Genomic DNA, 20,973 nt, shown 5'->3' on the forward strand with positions numbered 1-20,973 from the left:
GAAGCTGCTTGGACCTTACACATATTAACAGGAGAACGGTGTTTCTACACTATCTATCTATCTATCTATCTATCTATCTATCTATCTATCTATCTATCTATCTATCCATCCATCCATCCATCCATCCATCCATCCATCCATCCATCCATCCATCCATCCATCCATCCATCCATCCATCCATCCATCCATCCATCCATCTATCTATCTACATTTTATATATCTTATAAAACCACTGACCTCGGTTTAGGACAAAAAACTTCCTGTTTAGGCTCTATAAAAGACAGTTAAAACAGTTAATAAATGCACAATAATGCTGGAAGTGATGTAGTTATGAGAGTGACATGAACCATGGAAGTTACGTGAAAAACATAAGTTCCGTTAAAAAAACATAAGTTCCGTAAAAAAACGTAAGTTACGTTAATAAAAACGCAAGTTACGTTGAAAAAATGTAAGTTACGTTAAAAAAAAAACGCAAGTTACGTTGAAAAAAAACCTAAGTTACGTTAAAAAAACGTAAGTTACGTTAAAAAAAACCTAAGTCACGTTAAAAAAAACTAATTTCTGTAAAAAGTAATTTACTTTTGTTTTCACACGGGACACAAACCCTGTTCTCCTGGGTGAAAGTCCGCCATTTGTTCATCCCATCTCACCCTCTGACATCAGCCACATAATCACCACATCACCGTTGATCATTACTTCTACATCAGCAAGATATCGGCGGAGGACAGCCTTAAATTGACATCTATCTATCTATCTATCTATCTGTCTATCTGTCTGTCTGTCTGTCTGTCTGTCTGTCTATCTATCTATCTATCTATCTATCTGTTTAAAAGAACTCTACTCTCCTCTTCCATCCATCCTGTGCAACTATGTGTGTGGTGAGATGTTCCACTCACAGCTGCTCCCCAGCTCTGAACACACACACACACACACACACACACACACACACACACACACACGCACACACACACACACACACACAGATCCAGCTGCTCGTCGCTCTCAGGAGACTCTCAGCCGTCGTTTAGTCTCATTTGCCGGCCGCACAGATCGACAATATTTTATTTGACGATCGATCACAAACACACACTATTAATGCATTGTGTGTGTGTGTGTGTGGTGTGGTATGTGTGTTGATATGTCAGCGTTGACAGCTGACAGTTTGTGTGTGGTATCCATTATATGAACGTTGTGAGTGTCAGGACCACCCGGTACTATTATGACGTGATGGAGCTACTGGGTTCCTTTAGTCATAGAGAAATATCCACTACTTTAATCACACAGTTTTGGCAACGCAAAGAATCATGTAATTTCACTTTGTTCGACTACTAAATTTTAAATGGAGAATTAGCTTAAAATATGTTGATATGAGTCCAGTAAAATAATTAAACCCATATCCTAAAGACACTCAGTTTTAGTACTTTATTACTTTATAGTTCTTTGTCTATCAGTACACTTCTGAGTCCTTTGCAGTAAGAGGAAGATCTATATGCAGAGATATAGATAATGTAGATAATAGATAATATAATGGGAGATCCTACAGTTGATTAGTAACTATATATATCATGAAACTTTTTTTTATCATTATATATTATCTATCTATTATCTTTTACTTTTGCAAGGGGCCCACGTTACTGCATGGGTTTAAATTTGAAGCGCCCAGAATTATCCAAGAATCATTAGCCAGACCTAGAGATCGGTCTATGTGAGACTAGAGCCCCAATAATAAGTTGTTATGACATCAGACAACATTTCAACAATAAAATAAACAAAAAGTCCTGTGAGAAATTAGGCCTATTTGTTAGTTTTCTTCGTGATCACAGTGTTTGCTGAATGTGCTGAATTTAGGAGAACTCTGTAGATGCAAAAAGTCTAAATGTAGTCAAATAAACACCTCAATGTGTATCGGGATGCTTTTTTTCCCACTAGACTGAAAGTTTCAGGACACGTCTTCTCAAATGTTTGCTCACTCAGCGTGTCTCCATTACAAAAAAGGCCCCAGAGGGATTTACGAGACTCCTAAGGTGACGTATGGTTTTCAATCATTACGTGATTGCTTAGCGACGGTTTTGACCGCAACGTCACATACGCGACGGATTTAACACGGGAGACGCCATGGTGGAAGGAGCAGAGCTGGCTGTGTTTCTTGTCGCTGTGTTCATGCACATGGCGGCGATTATTATTGTTGTGACTTCTTGCTACTTCGCCGGCTTTTAAAAATGGCGCGGGTTGTTGTGGTGTTGAGTAGTGGTCGACCGATACAGGTTTTTTAAAGCCGATGCCGATACCGATTATTTTGACATCAGTCTTAACCGATCCCCAATATGTGATGCCGATTTTTTTGCCCCGATTCTTGAAGCTGATATTGCCTTTTCTCCCTCCATTTACATGATAAAAATGACAAAATGATAACAAATGTTCCACAAGTCTCAATTTAAACCAAAAAAGAAACATTTCTTAACAAAACAAACGAAACATATTAACAGTTGGATAGCAAACAATGTGTATGTTGTTCTAGGCCTCGAGGTGGTGGCGCCTCAGATGATCCACATATTTGATGTGTTTTTCTTTTTTCTGGTATCAGCAGCAGCTCACCAGAGAATGGCAGATGTTGCACCGAGCCTTGCCTGCTGTTGGCTCAGTGAAATGTATTGGCCGATGCCAATACAAGTAAAAAACGCAAATATCGGCCCGATATATCGGCCCAATATATCGGCCGGCCAATATATCAGTCTATCTCTAGTGTCGAGTACTAGATCACATCCCGCTTAGTTCTATCAAATCAGCAACAACGCTTTTTTCAGGGGAGAAAAATGGCCCTGCTCTTTGACAGGGCTAAAAAACAGCCGGTCAAACAGCCGCTAGGGACGGCTCACATTCAAATTAGAGGCGTTTCGACAAGGGAGACCCTCCACATTCCAGGTATTTGACTACAGTGGAAACGCACCTATGTTATGGAAGCAAAAGAAGCCAAAATCTCTGAATTGACAGTGTATAAAAAAGCACTGGAAGTTTGGTACATAACTTCATACTTATTTCAACCCCAGTAACGGTCTTTTCGCAAACTTAACCAAGTACTTTATGTTTTCTAAACCTAACCAAACTGCAACCACTACAAGATGATAACTGCCACTTCAAACCCATATCTATGAGGCTGACAATCACGCCCATTCAATCAAGTCATAACACACAAAACAGTTCCTTTAATACTTCAGTGGCTTCAAAGGGAAGGACACACCTCATAGGACCATAAACTCTTCCCTTGAAACTTTGTTTTTCTTAATCGACTTACTCATGATAGAGTCTAACCTAGGGATGTGAAATCTTGTTCCATCACTTACACGATGTGTTTCCATGTGAAAAACACAATGCATGTGAGAGTTTGTGTTTCTGGGTGGAGTTCCTCAGTTGTTAAAGAGTCAAAGTATTTGATCGATTCGTGCAGCAGTCGACTCTGTGTTTGTTAAACAAGTTCTCGTCAGGCATCGTGGAAGCAAACCAGGGAGCTCCTCTCTATATCTGTCAGTGAAGTTAACCCTCTCCCCTCTCTGATGTGTCTAACATCAAACAGCATGCTGTCACACACGCACACACACACACACACACACACACACACACACGGAAACTGCGAGTGAAGTACAACAGCTGGTAACAGACACAGAACAGAACTGAGCTGTCACGCCTACACTACAGAGCTGCCACACACACAGATATACACACTCAATACTGCAAAAACTTTAATACACACATACATCCATGCATATGCTCACAGGGGATGCATCTGTGTGTTTTTGCACTTTTTCTCACATGCACACACACATATTTGTACATATAAGTAAACCCGTCTTGATCCATGAGACGTGGGAAATGGAGCTGATATTTTTCATGTGTGCCTCCTTCATCAGAGTTCTGCAGGACTTCTGTTGGATTCTTATCTGTGACAGATGAAGCAACAACTTCCTGCATCCCACAGGCCTTGAACCTACTTTAAATAAGAAATAAATGCAACCTAAGGCTTGGATATTTAAAAGTAAACAGAACTGTGCATGTGGGATAACTGTCACACTGCTATGACTTATTGGGACACTTGAATAGAACAGAGCCATCAGTAGTGTTATCATTATAACACCTGTTCCTTTCCTACTATAAAACATCAAGATCGACCAATGCATGGAAAAACATATATGTTTATTAACCCAAATCATGATCTTTTCCTTGGTTTCTAAACCTAACCAAGAAGTTTTGTTGCCTAAACATAACTGAACTGTGACCGTTTCATGTGAATAGATGAAAGCGGCTTTCAGGACCTATTCTGTCTCAGAAGTCCAAACATTATTTGAAGTGCTCCAATATATCCAACCCTGTGTTAAATCATACTGAAGTTACAGATTCTGCCAACAATATATTGGTATTGGAAGTGTTCCGGGTGGGAACGTGTCTATGTTCCCCTCTTTGTATGAGACTTGGGAACATAGGGCCATTTTTGGGAAAAGTGGCAAAAAAGGGTCCTATGTTCCCCGGTCTGTTACTTTCTAACCCTAACCCTAACCCTAACCCTTACCCTAACCCTAACCCTGCAACAGTGGGTAACATAGGACCCTTTTTCAGAAAAAGGGTCTTATCCAGTATGTATTGCTACAGGGAAATATAGGACCCTGTTTGGGAAAAACGGGGAACATAGGACCCGGTGAATATAGGACCCGGTGAATATAGGTCCCTGGGAACATAGGTATGACCCATTCCGGGATAGGATTCGGGTTGTTTCCCCATTACATTTGAGCAGGCATTAGTTGACTACAGGTTAACAGTCCATGTGTACATATATTTTGTTATTTCATGAGACATATCTTTGTATTTGATCTCTTCTCACTGATTTGACACACCAAAAGTACTTTACCCAAAGTTTATTTTTGTGACTTCATGAGCACTCAAAAGCGTATGAGCAGTGTGGCAATATTTCGATATAAAAAATATATCAATATATTTTTTAAAGTGATGCGGAATTAGACCATATTGCATATATCGATGCAGTTTTTAAAAAAATCTTGGTTTGTCATATTGAGGTCTTTTGTAATGTTCATTATTCTTTTCTCAAAAATCATAAAGATTGGCCTACTTTATTTCATAGGCTATTTTTATTTAAGATATTTTTCTATTTAAATGTGCACTTTAAGGAGCTTTGATAAAAAAAAAGGTACTTCTTTTGTTATACAGTATTTATGTTCACTAAAATCAACGGTTTCAATAAAACTATGTCATAATGTCATATTTGGTTCTGACTTTGACTGAACATTTGCTCTCACTTTGCGATAGAAATACTGGGATATATATCGTATATCGATATTTAGCGTAAATATATGGGGATATGACTTTTTGTCTTTTGGTCCATATCGCCCAGCCCTAGGCGATATTATTAACAATTTGATACAGTGGTAAAAAGTGGGATGGCCAAGGGCCCTCTAGTGGACATTAGAGTAACTGCAGCTAGGAATATTTTTGTATCTGAATTTAAACCTGTTTGTTTGTCTTTTCTTTTTGTCTCTTGGGGGCAGCCGAAACGAGTCCTAACCACAACACTGACACATCATCACCTTAAGTTAATATGACATCCAGCAGTTATGAGCAACATAATCATCGAGTCACCGCCTGATGAATATCAACTGCTCTCTTTTAGCTCTATTTTTGGTCTCCACCATCTCCAGAGGGACATATCTGTCTCTTTAGCTGCTAAATGCTCCATTATGTTTGCAAGCTAGTGTCTAACTGTGTCTGTCAGGGAGTGTAAAGTGGCTTTTTAGAGCTTTTTCTCTGAAAACAGCTGCAGCTGAAAATGAATCTAAACAGAGCAGGAAGAGTCAACCCAAACAGCGACAGATGTGTTTAGAAGTGGAGGATGTCCACTCTATGCGTTGTACTTCTACACTCCTGTATGTGTTTGTTCCTGGTTATAATGACTAAAATGTCTCCACAACTACAAAGTGAAGGCAGCTGGGACTGAGGCATGATGGGAGCGATCAGTTCAAGATGGCACCGCAGGGAAGCCTATTTCTCATTCTCTTTTCATCTCTCTTTTCATCTCTAAATATAAATCTGTCTCTCCATCCATCATTCATTTACTTCCTGTCTCCTCCCCATTCTTCCCTTCTTCCATTCTTTCCTTTTCTTTCTGTGCGTTCCCTTTCGTTCCTCCTAAAGACTCTTTGTTTCCCTCTTCTTATCCTTTCCTACTATCTCCCTCTTCCTCTTCTTCACTCTTACCTTTATTCCTTTCCCGTTTTATATCACTCGTGCTTTCCACTTCCATCCATTTCTACCTTTTTCTTCTTTTCTATGCTTCCTTGCTTCTGTCTCCTTCCCTACCTCTTTCTTTCACCCCCTTCTTCCTTTCCTACTTCCTTCTCTTTTGTTTTACTTCTGTCCTTCTGACCTTTTCTTCTGCCTCCTACCTTTTTTCCTTCCTTCCTCCCTTTATTTCCCTCCTTCCTTCTGTTCCTCGCTCCATTCTTTCTTTTTCTCTCCCTACTCGTTTGTTTCTTCTTCTCAACTTTTATCCTTTTCTTTTCCCTTTCACACTTATCTCCCTTCTTTATCAGTTCACTTCCTAACCCATTTCCTGCCTCCTGCTTCCCCTTACTGTCCCTGTTACCTTTCCTTGTTCGTTTCCTCTTTTTTCATTCTCTTCCTTCTTCCATGCCTACCTCCTACCTACCTTTAGTTCCTACTTTTCCTTCATCCTCTCTTACCACCTTCTGCCTCCTTCCTTACCTGTACCACCTTTTCCGATTCATCCCTCCCTCATACTCTCTTTCTACTATGTTGTTTCCTTATTTCCATCCTTCCTGCCTTTCTGTATTTCCTTCCTCTGTCTCTCCCTTCATCCTTCACCCCCCTCCTCTCCTCGTTCTAATTGCGTGCAGGAAGCTGCCAGATATTGTGAGGTGTAATGTGCTGTCTGATTCCTCTCTTAGTGTTCTTAAATGATCGCTATTTATTTGTCAAGCCAAGCGTTGAACGCTAATTAAGGAGAAATGCTTTGAACTGCTTTGTGTGTGTGTGTGTGTGTGTGTATGTGTGTTTGAGAGAGACTGAGTGTTACAGGAGGGTGTGTGTGTGTGTGTGTGTGTGTGTATGTGTGTGTGCGTGTGGAGCAGTTAGAAGATGGAGGAAGTTGTCATTGGCAAGTCGATCCCTTGCTGCTTGGAATGCTACTGCAGATGTGTGTGTGTGTGTGTGTGTGTGTGTGTGTGTGTGTGTGTGTGTATGTGTGTGTGTGTGAGTACTGTTATCTGTCCCTGAGGTTTTTCTTGCTCTGACATCATTCTAAACACACACACACACACATACACACACACACACACACACACAGCAGCTGGTGTTTCAGAGACTCCAATGTGCTGATGTGATTGGCCGTGTTTTTTGTGTATTGGTGTTTTCAAAGCGGTTCTGCAAGATGATTGGCTGTTGCAGTCTTTAACTTTGTCAGGTAATCAGCTCAGTCTTTACCTGGGTTATTATTGGTTGTTTGAACTTGCCATAAATTGCGTCTTTGTTGAAAACGTTCAGCTAATTGTCTTTGATTTGAACCTCTGACCCTGGCCCAGTCAGTGCCTTGCTCATGGGGAAAAAAACCTTAATTTGTAATAATTCAGGGTTTGTTATACAGAATGTTTTGTATTAAAAGTTTAGAAGTAGATTTTTCCAAACTGTGGATTTGTCATGACACACTGACACCAACTTCACTTACCTTCTTCATATCTGGCAGATGGCATGAAAACGTTTTCAGTCATTGAAGAAGCTGACTGATAATGTTGTGCTTTTATATATAATTCTTCTCGAGCCATTTAAACCTGCGATGCATGGCCCGGGACCTTTTCTGGAAATGTGATAGATTACAGATTAAAAATGTAATAGTTTGCACTGTACTGCCCTACAAAGCCTAACTGCAAGAACTACATTTTTGGTCAAAATTGAGTTATAACTAAAAAATTAACCCCTTGATGTTTGTTTTTATCTTGTGACAAAGTTTCAGATTTCAATTTTGCATCTTTTTCAGAGAAATAACTATATAAAAACCACAAAATTCAACTCAAAACCAAGTAAATTGCACTTACCACGGTCTGCTTTGGATATATATATACTAATTTAAACATAAAAATAATATAAATTATAAGTTTATTTGAAAGGGAAATTATTATCTAGTTAGTGATGAAGTAAAAAAGTGAGATAAAATTACATTAAGACTAAAATATAACATTTCTTTACAATATTAAGTCTAAAATACTGTTGTGTACTGTTTCTGCATTAATATTAGAACATTTTACAGCAAAACCAGAGTGCAGTAACTACATTTTTGGGGTCAAAGGTCAAATAAATCATCATGATTTTTTTAGCATAAATATAACATCATCAATACATGCAGAAATAAGTGTCGTATCACTTATCTACATATAATACATTTGGCTGGCCAGTTAAAAAATGTTAAAAAACTTTAAAGCAGTTTTTCTCAGTTTTATGCCTTGCGTAGTTACTGCAGTTAGACTTTGTAGGGCAGAGTAGAGTTCCCCTAAATTCAGCAACGGTAGCATTAGATAATGCATCATGTGCATATTAAAACATAAAGTTTCAGAAAACTAAAATAAATAAATTATCACAAGTTTAAGTATCTGTTGGTTAAGAAAGTTTACCGTGTCCACTCGTAGTGTTTTCAAAATGTATGGAATTATACTCCACATATCTTTAAAGGCCATTTCTGAATCAACCCCAAATTAACTGATTTTGTTGTGATTTAATTGCCAGAAGCAGATTAAAATATTGCAGAAATAACTACAACACTATGCTGATGTGTAAAATATCTGAATTCCTGTTTGTCAGGTCTATTTTGCAAGTTAACAAGCAAACTTCTCCTAAAATGTTTGTTTCCTGAAGGGAGTTTGGGTCCATCAGTGCTACTCAACGGCTGGCAGAGATCTGCACTCTAATGAGTGACTTTTTCACTATTTTTCTAACTATTTTTAGCACTTAATAGAGTCAATGATTCATGATACATTAGCTGAATAATATGTGATGTGTGATGTGTGGTTATAGTGTTCTGCCTCTGTGAGTCCACTGCTATTCGTTGTCTCTGCTGGTTTTACTGTTCCTGGTAGCAGCCTCAGGGCCTCGCTCCCTCAGGAGGGTGTGCATGAGTGTGTGCAATGTGTGTGTGTGTGTGTGTGTGTGTGTGTGTGTGTCAGCTGGAGCAAAGCTGGCGTACAGGTGCGCCGCTGCCTCGCCAGCACTTCCTGGTAATTAATGACTTCTTCCTGCCTCTCTCTCTCTCTCTCTCTCTCTCTCTTTCTCTCTCTCTCTCTCTCTCTCTCTCTCTCTCTGTCTCTCAGAGTTGCGATGGTGGAAATTGATGACATCTGAGCATTTGCTTTTTCAGTCACATGAGGACAGAGGGTTGAGTAGAAGGGGTAGAAGTTGAGGAGAGGGGCTGACAGTAAAAAGAGAGGACAACAAGAAAAATTCTCTTGATTGGGAGATTTAAACAAAGTGGAAAAATACACCTACGATCTACTCTAAAGCTCACTAATTAATAGTGGTCAATCAATACGGGTTTTTAAGGCCGATGCTGTTACAGATTATTTTGACATCAGTCTTAACCGATCCCCGATATGTGCTGCCGAAGCTCATATTGTCTTTTCTCCCTCCATTTACATGATAAAAATGACACAATGATAACAAATGTTACACAAGTCTCAATTTAAACAAAAAAAGAAACGTTTATTAACAAAACAAACAAAACATTAACAGTTGGATATCAAACAATGTAGAACATTTAAATAATGCACCCAACTGTTGAAAACCAACATCAGAAACAACCGTAAATGGTTGATTGTCTGTGGCAATCATCTCAGTTATGGTAGCATTCATTTTTTTTTTACCTCAACACATGGCTGCTCAATGGGCTAATTGATCGGCAAATGCACACAGATATCGGCCAATGCCGATACAAGAAAAAGACACAAATATCGGCCTGATATATCGTCCGGCTGATGTTTTGGTTGACCTTTACTAATTAACGTGTTATATCTTGCTTGTTTAATCCACACACAACTCCATCCTTTTGTTTAGTTGGTGCTGCCCCACAGCCATCCATCCTGACAACTATTTTATTCTGTTATTTCCATGTCTGTCTCTGTCACTCCTATTTTCTTTTTCTCCCTCTATCTTTGTCTACAACATTTTACTATGTTGTTGTTCTCTTTCTCTCCACCTCTTTCTCTTTTCTTCTCTTTCTGCCTCTCCTGTCTGAAGACTTTCGGGGTCTTCTTTCTGCTTCTTCTTTCCTCTCTCTCTCTCTCTCTCTCTCTCTTTCTCTCTCTCTCTCTCTCTCTCTTGTAATCTATCTTAGTTAATATCGTCTCTGTGAGCAGCTGGGTACCGAAGCCCAGTCAGCTCTGTGAGAAACAGACCTCTGGTTGTGTGTGTGTGTGTGTGTGTGTGTGTGTGTGTGTGTGTGTGAGAGAGAGAGAGAGAGAGAGAGAGAGAGAGAAACAGAAAGATGGAGGCAGAGACAACAAGATGATGTAGAAAGTAAGACAGAGGCAAGAGAGAGAGTGAGGAGGAGTGAACCTGATGATTATCACATCAGTGTTAGGCTGGAATTATACGTATATTAAGACACATATAAATATCTCTGTGCATTTACACAGAGCAGGGAGTTATGGGTAACTGGAGGTTGCAGAAGAACATATTGTACAGCCCCTGCACAGCAAACAAGCTGATTGGTTGAAATGTCGAAAAAGTGTTGAACAAAAATGTCCTGTTGGGAAGGATTTGAATCATATTAACATCATATCCAAAAGATGTAAAAGATGCACTCTTTCCACTCCAATCTGATTAATTTGAACAACAAAATGCATATACTGTCTGAACAACTTTATACAGTTATTCATGGTACCCAGAGGATGAACCCTCATGACTTTGGTGATCCTCTGACTTTTCAGTTATTGCCACCAGTGAGATGATATTGCTGTTTTCAGTGAAATCTATATATCTATTGGATGGATTCCCATAGTAAGTAGTGGAACAGATATTTATGGACCCCAGGGGAAGAACCTTAATGACTTTGGTGATCCCTTGACTTAGCCCCACCGTTATCATTAGCTAATGCATTCTAACCAAGTGGCAGCCTTTGGGTTTGAAAAGTGAAGTTACTTAAACCTGCATTGTGTGAAATTTTCCCACATTCATAGTTATTATAGTGACCTCTCTTGGTAGCAGTCCCCCCGGTGTGTTTGGGGTGGATGCTTTTACCGGCCGGATCTTCTTTTGTATGAATGCCGTTGTTTTGACTGGTGAAGCTGAGCTGGTGAGTTTTTTATTTTTTTATTTAACCTTTATTTAACCAGGGAATATCCCATTGAGATTAAGGACCTCTTTCTTTTAATTAAAATATATGTATAAACAATGTGATTACAACTTGTGTTGAAGCCCTTAAATATCTTCATGTATGCGGATTGTACAGTTGATAATATGTCCGTGTCATTAATGTTGTGCTTTTGTTTAAGTTTGTGTCGTTTCAGTTGATTACCTGGCGAACGACACGGTTGCTATTCATGTGCTAATGAGCATAGCATGTGAAATTATTGAATGCTAATGCAAAATAAACACATGTGAAGCCGGGAACCGCATCAGTTAAGACCACCCAATACGGTGGGAGTTATTAGATTAACGTAGTTAGTTTAACAAAACCATACAAGCATTCAGAATTAGGGTTGGGAACCATTTACATTTGAACTGTACCTGGTACCTGAAATTCGCTTCTTTTATCAAACGTGGTAGATCACTTTCAGCATAATTTTTCCCCCTGATCAATTGATATGCTGTGAAAAAAAACAATGACTGTCTCAACCTGTTGCTCTCAGGTATCCATTGATTTTACATGTATCAGTACTTGGGAAAACCAACATAATCCAGTCTGTACTCTGAGTCCAGTACCCAACCCTATTCAGAAGTCTGATTGTATGAACATCTATGACAAAATGAGCCAACTTCTCACTTGATTTATGACTTCAGTAAACATTTTCCTAATGAGGTTGTGGTTTCTGTTGCAATTTTCAAGTTTGATGTTGATTTAGTGAATTATGGTTCCATTTAGAGCAAAATAGATGTTAAATCAGGGAGTGCTTCAGTGCATGGCTACCTGGTGACTGACAAGTTGATGCCACGGTGCACCATGGCCCCCATTTATCAAACGAGCGTAAAAAACGGCACATATCTGAGCATATATTTGGTCTTATGACAGGGTTCACGTGGGATTTATCAAACTATCGTATCTCTCCAATCACAGCGTAAGAATGATCTTCACCAAACGACATCAAAGAGCGCAATATGGCCAAAAAGAGGATTTTTTTCCTCCCCTAAAGTCAGCTTTAGGGCAAAGTGTACCGTTACAAATAACAACAGGAGTGAAATAGGTATATTACAGAAATATGCAGCGACAGAGGTTTATGAAATAAAAGTACTTATAGTCATAAACTCAAACTAGTTCGGTGAATATTTTGCGTTTGGAGCACAGACTGTAAAAAAATGTAACTTATGTTTTATGATAAATAATATTGCCTAAACATGCTTTGGTTTGTCACCATTAAAAAACAAAACACCAAAGAGTTTTATCAGCTCCTGGCATCGATACAATAGTCTAATATCAATTCTCAGATTCAGACGTGTGGACTTCGTACACGAGCTGAGAGCAGACATGAAATCTGATCGTACCCTCCACTCACGTCCAAACTGATAAATGCGGAGCCTTGCGTAGAAATGATCGTACGCCCACTTTACGCTCACTTTCTGTCGTACGCTGGTTTGATAAATGAGGGCCAGTGTGTTTTTGTCTTTGAACTTTAACCAGATTGTGTTTTGACTTTATCAAAGTTAACTGGAACATTTTGCTTGATTAAAATGTCTTGTTCAGTGTTTGGTTGCACTAAAAGAGTGAACTCTTTAACCTGGTGCTGGTGTCCATGTCCTGTTGTTGGAAATTATGTCCAGAAGTTGTGTTTTTTAAGCCTAACTATTCTTTTTCCTAACCTTAGGATAGTGGTTTTGGTGCATAAACTTAACTGTGCTGCAACGTGTGGGTTTAAAGTTCACCAGGCAGGGAAGGCAGATATCAATTTTAGGCCATTGCATTGTGGGAAATGTAGAATCCTGCATTTTGGGGCAAGAAGTCAGGTTATCTCAGCCTTTGCTGCTCAGTTGCTACTATCGCTGTAATCTCGGTATCCACAATGACTAAAATGTATTGCGCCGAAAGAGTGTAATGAAGTGAAATTGACGGGGGGACAGCGAGACAAGCAGGTAAAGAAAGACAGTCAGACAGAGAGACAGACGGGTATTTTGTCTCTCCTCCAGCTCGTCTAGTTGCCGGGGCGACCGGTCTGGCCTGGCCCGGCTCCACGTTCGAGTACGAGAAGAAAAAAAACAAAGAAAAAGAACAGAAAAGAAAGAAAAGCGCCACAATCAATGAGACCCTTTTTGTTTTAGTGGGAACCCCCTTTTACCCCCGACGACACACAGACACACACTGAAACACACACGGACAGAGGAACAGGATGACTGAATCGGTGTGCGATTGTGTGTGTGTGCCTTTGTGTCTGACTCCCTCTCCCTCTGTGTGTGTGTGACTGACTTTATTTAAGACAAGGGCCCTTTTGTTTTAAGCCGGAGAATGGCTCTGAGACCGAGGCTGGCCCTGTAATTGGCCTACTTAGGCCCTGTTTAGCATGAGAAAAGCCTTCCTTGGCCCAGCAGTGCCAAGCTAACTCTTGTTTTCAGCCACAGAGAGGATGGACGCGCTGATCAGAATTCAGATTAGCCCGAAAAACATCCACCTCCCCCCTCAAAACACACTCCTCCACCCTCTGCTTTAAATACACTGCACACTAATTACTTAACGAGAAAGCTGGGAAAAAAATCTACACTTTAACGGAGTAGTGGCGGAGTCTATTTAAAGGAGGGTGGGGGGTTCGCAGGCTCTTTCTCACCTCTTCGCTCCTTACTAACTTTTTGTGCCACTTTAAAAAAAAAAAAAAAAAGACCCTCTCCTCCATCCTTCTCTCTGTCTTTTATTCTCGCGCTCTCTTCTCTCCAAATCAGCCCAGACGCCACTTGTTGCTGCCGAATCATTGAACTTAATTAGCGGGACAATGTGTGAGCGGTTTGCTAAGTTTTGAGCCGTAAACAGAGTCACAGTCAGAGGAGGGAAAAGGCAGCAGAGAGGAGAAGTTAGAGTGTGAGCTGTGGAGCTGTGAGATGAACGTCTCCACGCTGAGCAGCATGAGGTCGCTCTCATGGAGGTAAATACCGGCACATAGCATCGTTTTAGAGGCTTTGTTCCTGGAAGGTAGACGGCTTCAAAATCACATCCAAAGGGCGCTTGTTTATTTATTTATTCATTCATTCATTTGTCTTTGTGATGTCAGTCTATCGAACAATCTATTTATCCATCTATCCGTCTGTCTGTCTGTCTGTCTGTCTGTCTGTCTGTCTGTCTGTCTGTCTGTCTGTCTGTCTGTCTGTGGCCTCAATGCCAAAAATTTGGGATGCTATGTAAAACGTAAATAAAAACAGAATGCAACAAATTTAGAATTTGGAGTGTATATTTACTCAAAGCAAATGTTTATCAGTTTGAACATAAAATACACTGTATGTCACTTCATTATGACATTCTGTTCTATTTGTGTTTTAGACAACATGCCAACTCTTTTGGAATATGGATTGTATCTTTCTGTCTGTCTTTATCTTTTCTTTTTTTTTAATGAGTTTTGACTATACGCAAAATTATTGGTAAGATGAAATTTTATTTATAGTGTGCAGTTTAAAACATCAGCTTGGATTCCCTGTTGATGTTTTCATATATCGCAAAGAAAATTGCATTTTAATTTGTTAAATTGTTATATTTTGATATTTGCAGCCATTGACTTCCATATATATGTATACTATATTAACCTACTCAGTGCAGTAATATATACTGTAATGCCTTTATTGTCATTGCACATTCACACCAAATTTCAGTGTGCTATAACAAACTATATAGGATGAATAAATCTAATTATGAAAATATATATATATATTTTCTATGTCTCTATTTCTTTTTTGATAATGATTTTGGTTATCATCAAGAAAACCATGGAAAATGTTTCAAAAATCAGCTTTTAAATTAAACTCTTATCAGCTTTTTTCCATAACTGTATATATATATATATATATATATATATATATATATATATATATATATATATATATATATATATATATATATATATATATATATATATATAGCAGGATGGTCAAAGTGTTCCGTTACCATTGCAAAGAACTCTGAGCATTATTATGCATCAATAGTAGCAGGCTAATATATTTCTGCATATCAGAAAACATATACACCAATGCCAATAGATACTGATATATCTATGACAGGCCAATATCAGCTGAAACATTAAATAGGTCTTCCAAAGATGTGATTGGTTTAAGCTATGTTTTTTTTTTTTTTTTTTCAAAACTTTATTGAGAAGTTCCAATTACAGTCAGAACATTCATTTTGGGTAGAACAAAACAAAGATCACAGATTGAAAAAAATAAATAAATATGAGACAAAGTGAATGAAGTGCATAAGTCAGTACAGGTGTAAATTAAACAGAATCATAAAAATAAATAAAAAGAAAGGAGGAAAAAAAGAAAAAGGCATGACATAACATTTCTCCAAATATGTCTTGAATTATGTTAAGAGTATGTATACATTTGCTATTATCAATTATTTTAATACATTCAAGGTAGTTGTTGAATTCAATTTCAAAAACAGGAAAGAAAGGTCGACCTTTGGAAAATTTGGCTTTATGTGGGTTTAAGCTGTACTATAATACACATACAATGGTGGTGACGGTCCATGTCCACGCAAAGAAGATCCAACGAATGCTTCGAATACTGGTGTAAGAATAAAAGTCTTTATGGGCTGAAATATGTGCCACCAGAAACTGAATTTGGAGGTGCTGATTGGCCGAAGAGACGCTCTATGTATCTGCACTCGATTGCTCTGCCTCAACTACCCGGATGTTCATCGCAAAAAAAAATTGAAATTGGACTGAATTTGAATCGTGATAACTGAATGTTCAGTTCCAAACTAATAAATTAAATTTCAAATTACAATTCAGATTCAGTTTTTCAATGCAATGATTCAAATGGAACGATACAAATTCAAATTATTTGATTCAAATTCAGTTTTAATGCAATTATTCAAGTTAAGCAATTCAAATTTAAATATAAATGATTCAAATTCAGTTTCTGGTGGTACATATTTCAGTCCATAGTTTTGTTTCAGACTTTAAGACAGAGGATCAGTTACATTTTAGGATATTTTTATTATATGTTAAAGGTGAGCTAGTTGGCCTGAATACTTCAGCTCTGATATAATCACAACATATCAGTGTGTCATGAGCATTTTCTTTTGAACTGGTCAAATAATTATGACAAACAGTCCAATGTGTGCTCTGCTCTCAGCGTTCTGATACCTTAAATGTCCTCTAATCAACCTTCCATCCTCATTGTGTTACTACGATATTTTGACAATTATCATGTGTAATTTTCAACTCGTTACCGATACTCAGGAAAATATTTGATACTCGATACCATTTTCGATACCACCAGGATAAAAACAAAGACCCCAAAATTTAACAGAAATATTTTTATTAAAAAGAAAAATGCAACATGTGAAAATGAACAGAATCACAGGTTAAATATTTATAATAAAAAAAAGTTGTGCAAAAAGAAACTGCAACTATGATAACAAGCTTCAGGTCTGAGGTAGTGCAAAAAATAAATAAATGCAATAAACAATAACAATTAGAACAATATTTTCGCCTGTGTGTGTTGCTGTTTGGGGGGTATCGATACTTTTGAAAATGAGTATTGTATCCGGATACAACGTTTTCGTATCGATACTTTTTTGAGTATCGATACTTTTGACAACCCTAATCATGGGTCATTGTTACGGTTAATTCCAATATTCTCTTTTCACTATCCCTGTTCTATTCAAACTCCTGAATTATCCTCAACACTTCAGCTTCTATTCACTTTTCAGCTCGACAATCTCGCTGTGTTTCATCATCAACGTCAGTGATTCGTATTTTATTTCATTGTCAACATTTGACTATTGTTGATCAGTCAGACTCAATGCTGCTGACAACATCTCAAATTCCTGTCACAAAATTCTAGTAAAACTTCAACACACTGAAATATCAACTTGTTCTCATGATCTTGAAACTGTTTTTTGTCTTTGTGCTTCAGTCTTCATATTAGGTTTGTCAAAAGTATCGATATTCAAAAAAGTATCAATACTAAAACGTTGTATTCAGATACAATACTCATTTTCAAAAGTATCGATACTCCCCCGACCTTTCGTTTCAAACTGACCTATTACGGATGTCATCGTGGCCGGTGGCCCGCATTAATGTTGCCCGTGTTATTATTAGCCATTAGCCTCAGCTAGCAATTAAAGGCTGACGTCACGTTAATGATTATCAGCAACGTAAATAAATAAATAAATCAGGCACGGAGTATGCCCATATTATGTTAATTGACACAGTGTCAGTATACATAAGCAAAGAGTTCATAAGTTTACATAAATGTTGGTGACTGAAAAGTGTTATTTCCTCTCTTGAAGTCCCAGAATGAAGCAGAGAAAAGTCGACTTATCAAGCTTGCCTAATATTGTGCACAGCATACAACCTCAAAATATTGTTCTAATTGTTATTGTTTATTGTATTTATTTATTTTTTGCACTACCTCAGACCTGAAGCTTGTTATCAAAGTTGCAGTTTCTTTTTGCACAACTGTTTTTTATTATAAATATTTAACCTGTGGTTCTGTTCATTCTTACATGCTGCATTTTTAATTTAAGTTAATAATTGTAGGGTCTTTTTTTATATCCTGGTGGTATCGAAAATGGTATCGGGTATCGAATATTTTCCTGAGTATCGGTATCGAGTTGGAAATTTTAGCATCGTGACAACCCTACTTCATATTGTCAGAAACCTGGTTTATGTTTTATTCTCATTGTTTCGTGGTGTGTCTTTCTTGGTCTTTGAGGTCACATGACAAACAATGATTAACTCTCTCTCTTTGTCTCTGTCTCTCTGTCTGGGTGTCTCTCGGCCAGTCCATACTGGGTGGTGAGATGGGTTTGGGGAGTCCCGGCGCAGCGTCGCCCACCAAGCCGGGCGGTCAGTACTACCAGCACTACGGCTCCAACCCGCGGAGGAGAACGCTGCCTATGGACACCATGGGTGAGACACAATATACACACACTATACAGCCACATGGAGACACACACTGACTGCTTTCTCTCTTACATGTCCAACAATGACAGGAAGAGTTGAGCTTCTCCAACAGGCCCTTTAATCCCCAAATCATGACACCATCAGGAACATTATATATTTTTAACCATTAACAATTAATTAGACGTTTTAATGAGTTCAGTCTAATACAATAGGTGCAATAAATCATCCCTTCAAAAGCTGTAACTGGGCGGACCGACAACCCTGATTCCCAAAAAGTTGGGACGTTGTGTAAAACGTGAATTAAAAATCATAATTCTGTGTGCATATTTACAATATAACAAAAATAACAAATTGCAATTGAATATGTGTCACAAAGGATTAGCAAATGATCACACTTGGTTTTATTTATGTTTGCCCCAACTTTTATTATTCCACTAATAAAAATACATTTATTAATATGTTTTAGAAATGTCTGTCGACCCCGTCAGCATGTGAAGTGTCTCCACGCTGTGTTGGTTATAAATATTGAGACACACACAAACCTGCTTTATCATGCAAGCGGGGTCTTTCACTCACTTTATAGACAAATATAAGCAAATGATGACATATAAACACTTTATTTTTTTATGCTAAATATAATAAATAAATAATAAGATCAAGTACTTCTGAGTCTTTTCGGAGAATTTTCCAGCATCAGGTAATATTTTCTTAATTATAATAATAATAATAATGCTGGTGATGATGATTTTTTTCTAAGACACACACACTTTTGATTCATGCAAATTCCTTAACGAATATGAAGTACAGTTGAAACCACAGTGATGGATTTAGATTTGCTTTTTGTCTTTTTCTCTATTTTAATTGTGAAAAAACATGTTTTTGCCATTTCTAAATGAACAAAGAAACACCAATATGATTGATTTTCCCTTGATTTTACAATAAAAATACATCATTTAGCTCAATTAAAAAAATGTTCAGATATCTTACCAAAACAACCCAGCAGCCGTTTGATGATACTCACTGAAAAATAACCTTACTTATGAATATAAGTTAAAAGGGACATATTTTAGACCTGAATCTCATTCCATATATATATATATTTTTTTATTATTAGCCTGTAGAAATAAAGCAGCGTGTCAGTATAGCTGCCTGCCTTCATTTACATTTCTGTATCCAAACAGAAAGTTTCTCCAGTGAACTTGGTGAAACATTTTAACCTGCACTGATCCGCTGTGTGTTTTCGTTTTGAAGTGTAGAAGGTCGAGCATTGTGAGTGTGTGTCCGTGTCCGTGTGTGACCATCCTGTTTGTCCGTGTGTGGTGTTAAAAAAAAAAGAAATACAGGGAAGTCTTTTAGAAAGCAGGACAATAGTAACTGTGGTGTAGCCTTGGTAGCGTTAGCCTTGGTAGGACACACACACACACACACACACACACACACACACACACACGAGAGGACTCTGGGCCAATTTAAAAAAAAAGCGCTCTTTCATTTTCCATCAAAGTCTCACCTTCCCAGTTAATAGACTGCTCCCTTTCTCCCCTTGAGAGAAACCCTGAAAATAATGTAAACATGTCAAAAGCTGCCCTGCTTCCTTTTATAAAACCCCAAAGAAAAAAAAAATCAAGCCCGTCCTTTTTTGTATTCGGTCTTTTTATTTTCTGCATCTTATTGTGTCGCGCTTGTTTGCAGTGAAAGCTTTCTTTGTAAATATATCGACGGCGGTGGGAAAAGTGGCCTCGCTCTTTCCTCTTCGGGTGATCGATTGAATCCAAACAAATCAAACCAGAACTCCTTTTGAAAAGAGAAATAAAAGCCTCTTGGCCTGTTAAAGCCTCATGTATTGTTTTGTTGCTTGTTTTCTCTTTCAGAGGTTCACCCAAAAAAAGTGCGGAAGGTCCCTCCCGGCTTGCCGTCCTCAGTAAGTGATAACATGGCTTTTTTTATTTTTATATTACTATTACTATTGTCCCTGCTGCTTCGAGTGTGTGTGCGTGCGTGCGTGTGTGCGTGCGTGTGTGTGTGTGTGTGTGTGTGTGTGTGTTTGTGTGTGAAGACAAGGCTGCTGACGCTCCTGTATGTTTGGAAGCGCTGAGCTGGTTTTGTGGCAGTTGTGGAGAAGCTGCACACGTTGCCAGGTTGTGTGAATTTGTCGAGGTGAAGACAGTGCCGCTGTCGGAGCCGAGCTGGACACAAACAGCTGTCGGCTTTTTTGTTGTCGGTTCCTATTTTTGGGGGAATCAACTGGAAGAATTTCACGCCAGGAGAAACAACAAAAAAAAAGACATCTTGTTCTAAATCTGAAGACACGTAGTCGTATAAATGTCAATTTTTATTAGCGCAAAGCCAATGAAATCGACTTAAAAAAGGAAGAAGAAATATGACGTTTTAACAGTTTAATTCTCCTTGTATTGGTCTATAAATGATTGATTTGTCAGTGATTGTGAATCAATTTGTGGCTTTTTGCACTGAAACTCTCAGCAGTCGGTTTTTTGTCAGTGGGTTTGAAAGGGCAGAAATCCTGAAAATCATTACAGTTGTAGAAGAAGAAAAGCTGCACACGTTGCCAGGTTTTGTGAATTTGTGGAGGTGAAGTTGATGCTTCTGTCGGAGCTGGACACAAACAATTACTATTACATACTAAATAATG

The 20,973-nt window shown here is 38.3% G+C and overlaps 1 protein-coding gene across 1 annotated transcript in view; it reads left to right on the forward strand.

Moving 5' to 3' along the window:
• Positions 1 to 20,973, forward strand: part of LOC131992316 (transcription factor 4-like) — a 316,278-nt gene that overhangs the window by 159,234 nt on the left and 136,071 nt on the right. The window contains exons 8-9 of the mRNA XM_059357855.1: positions 18,203 to 18,329; positions 20,195 to 20,244. Of these exons, the coding sequence (XP_059213838.1) occupies positions 18,203 to 18,329; positions 20,195 to 20,244 (177 nt within the window). The remainder of the gene's footprint in view (positions 1 to 18,202; positions 18,330 to 20,194; positions 20,245 to 20,973) is intronic.

Source organism: Centropristis striata, chromosome 19 (genome assembly GCF_030273125.1).
Source record: "Centropristis striata isolate RG_2023a ecotype Rhode Island chromosome 19, C.striata_1.0, whole genome shotgun sequence".
NCBI lineage: Eukaryota > Metazoa > Chordata > Actinopteri > Perciformes > Serranidae > Centropristis > Centropristis striata.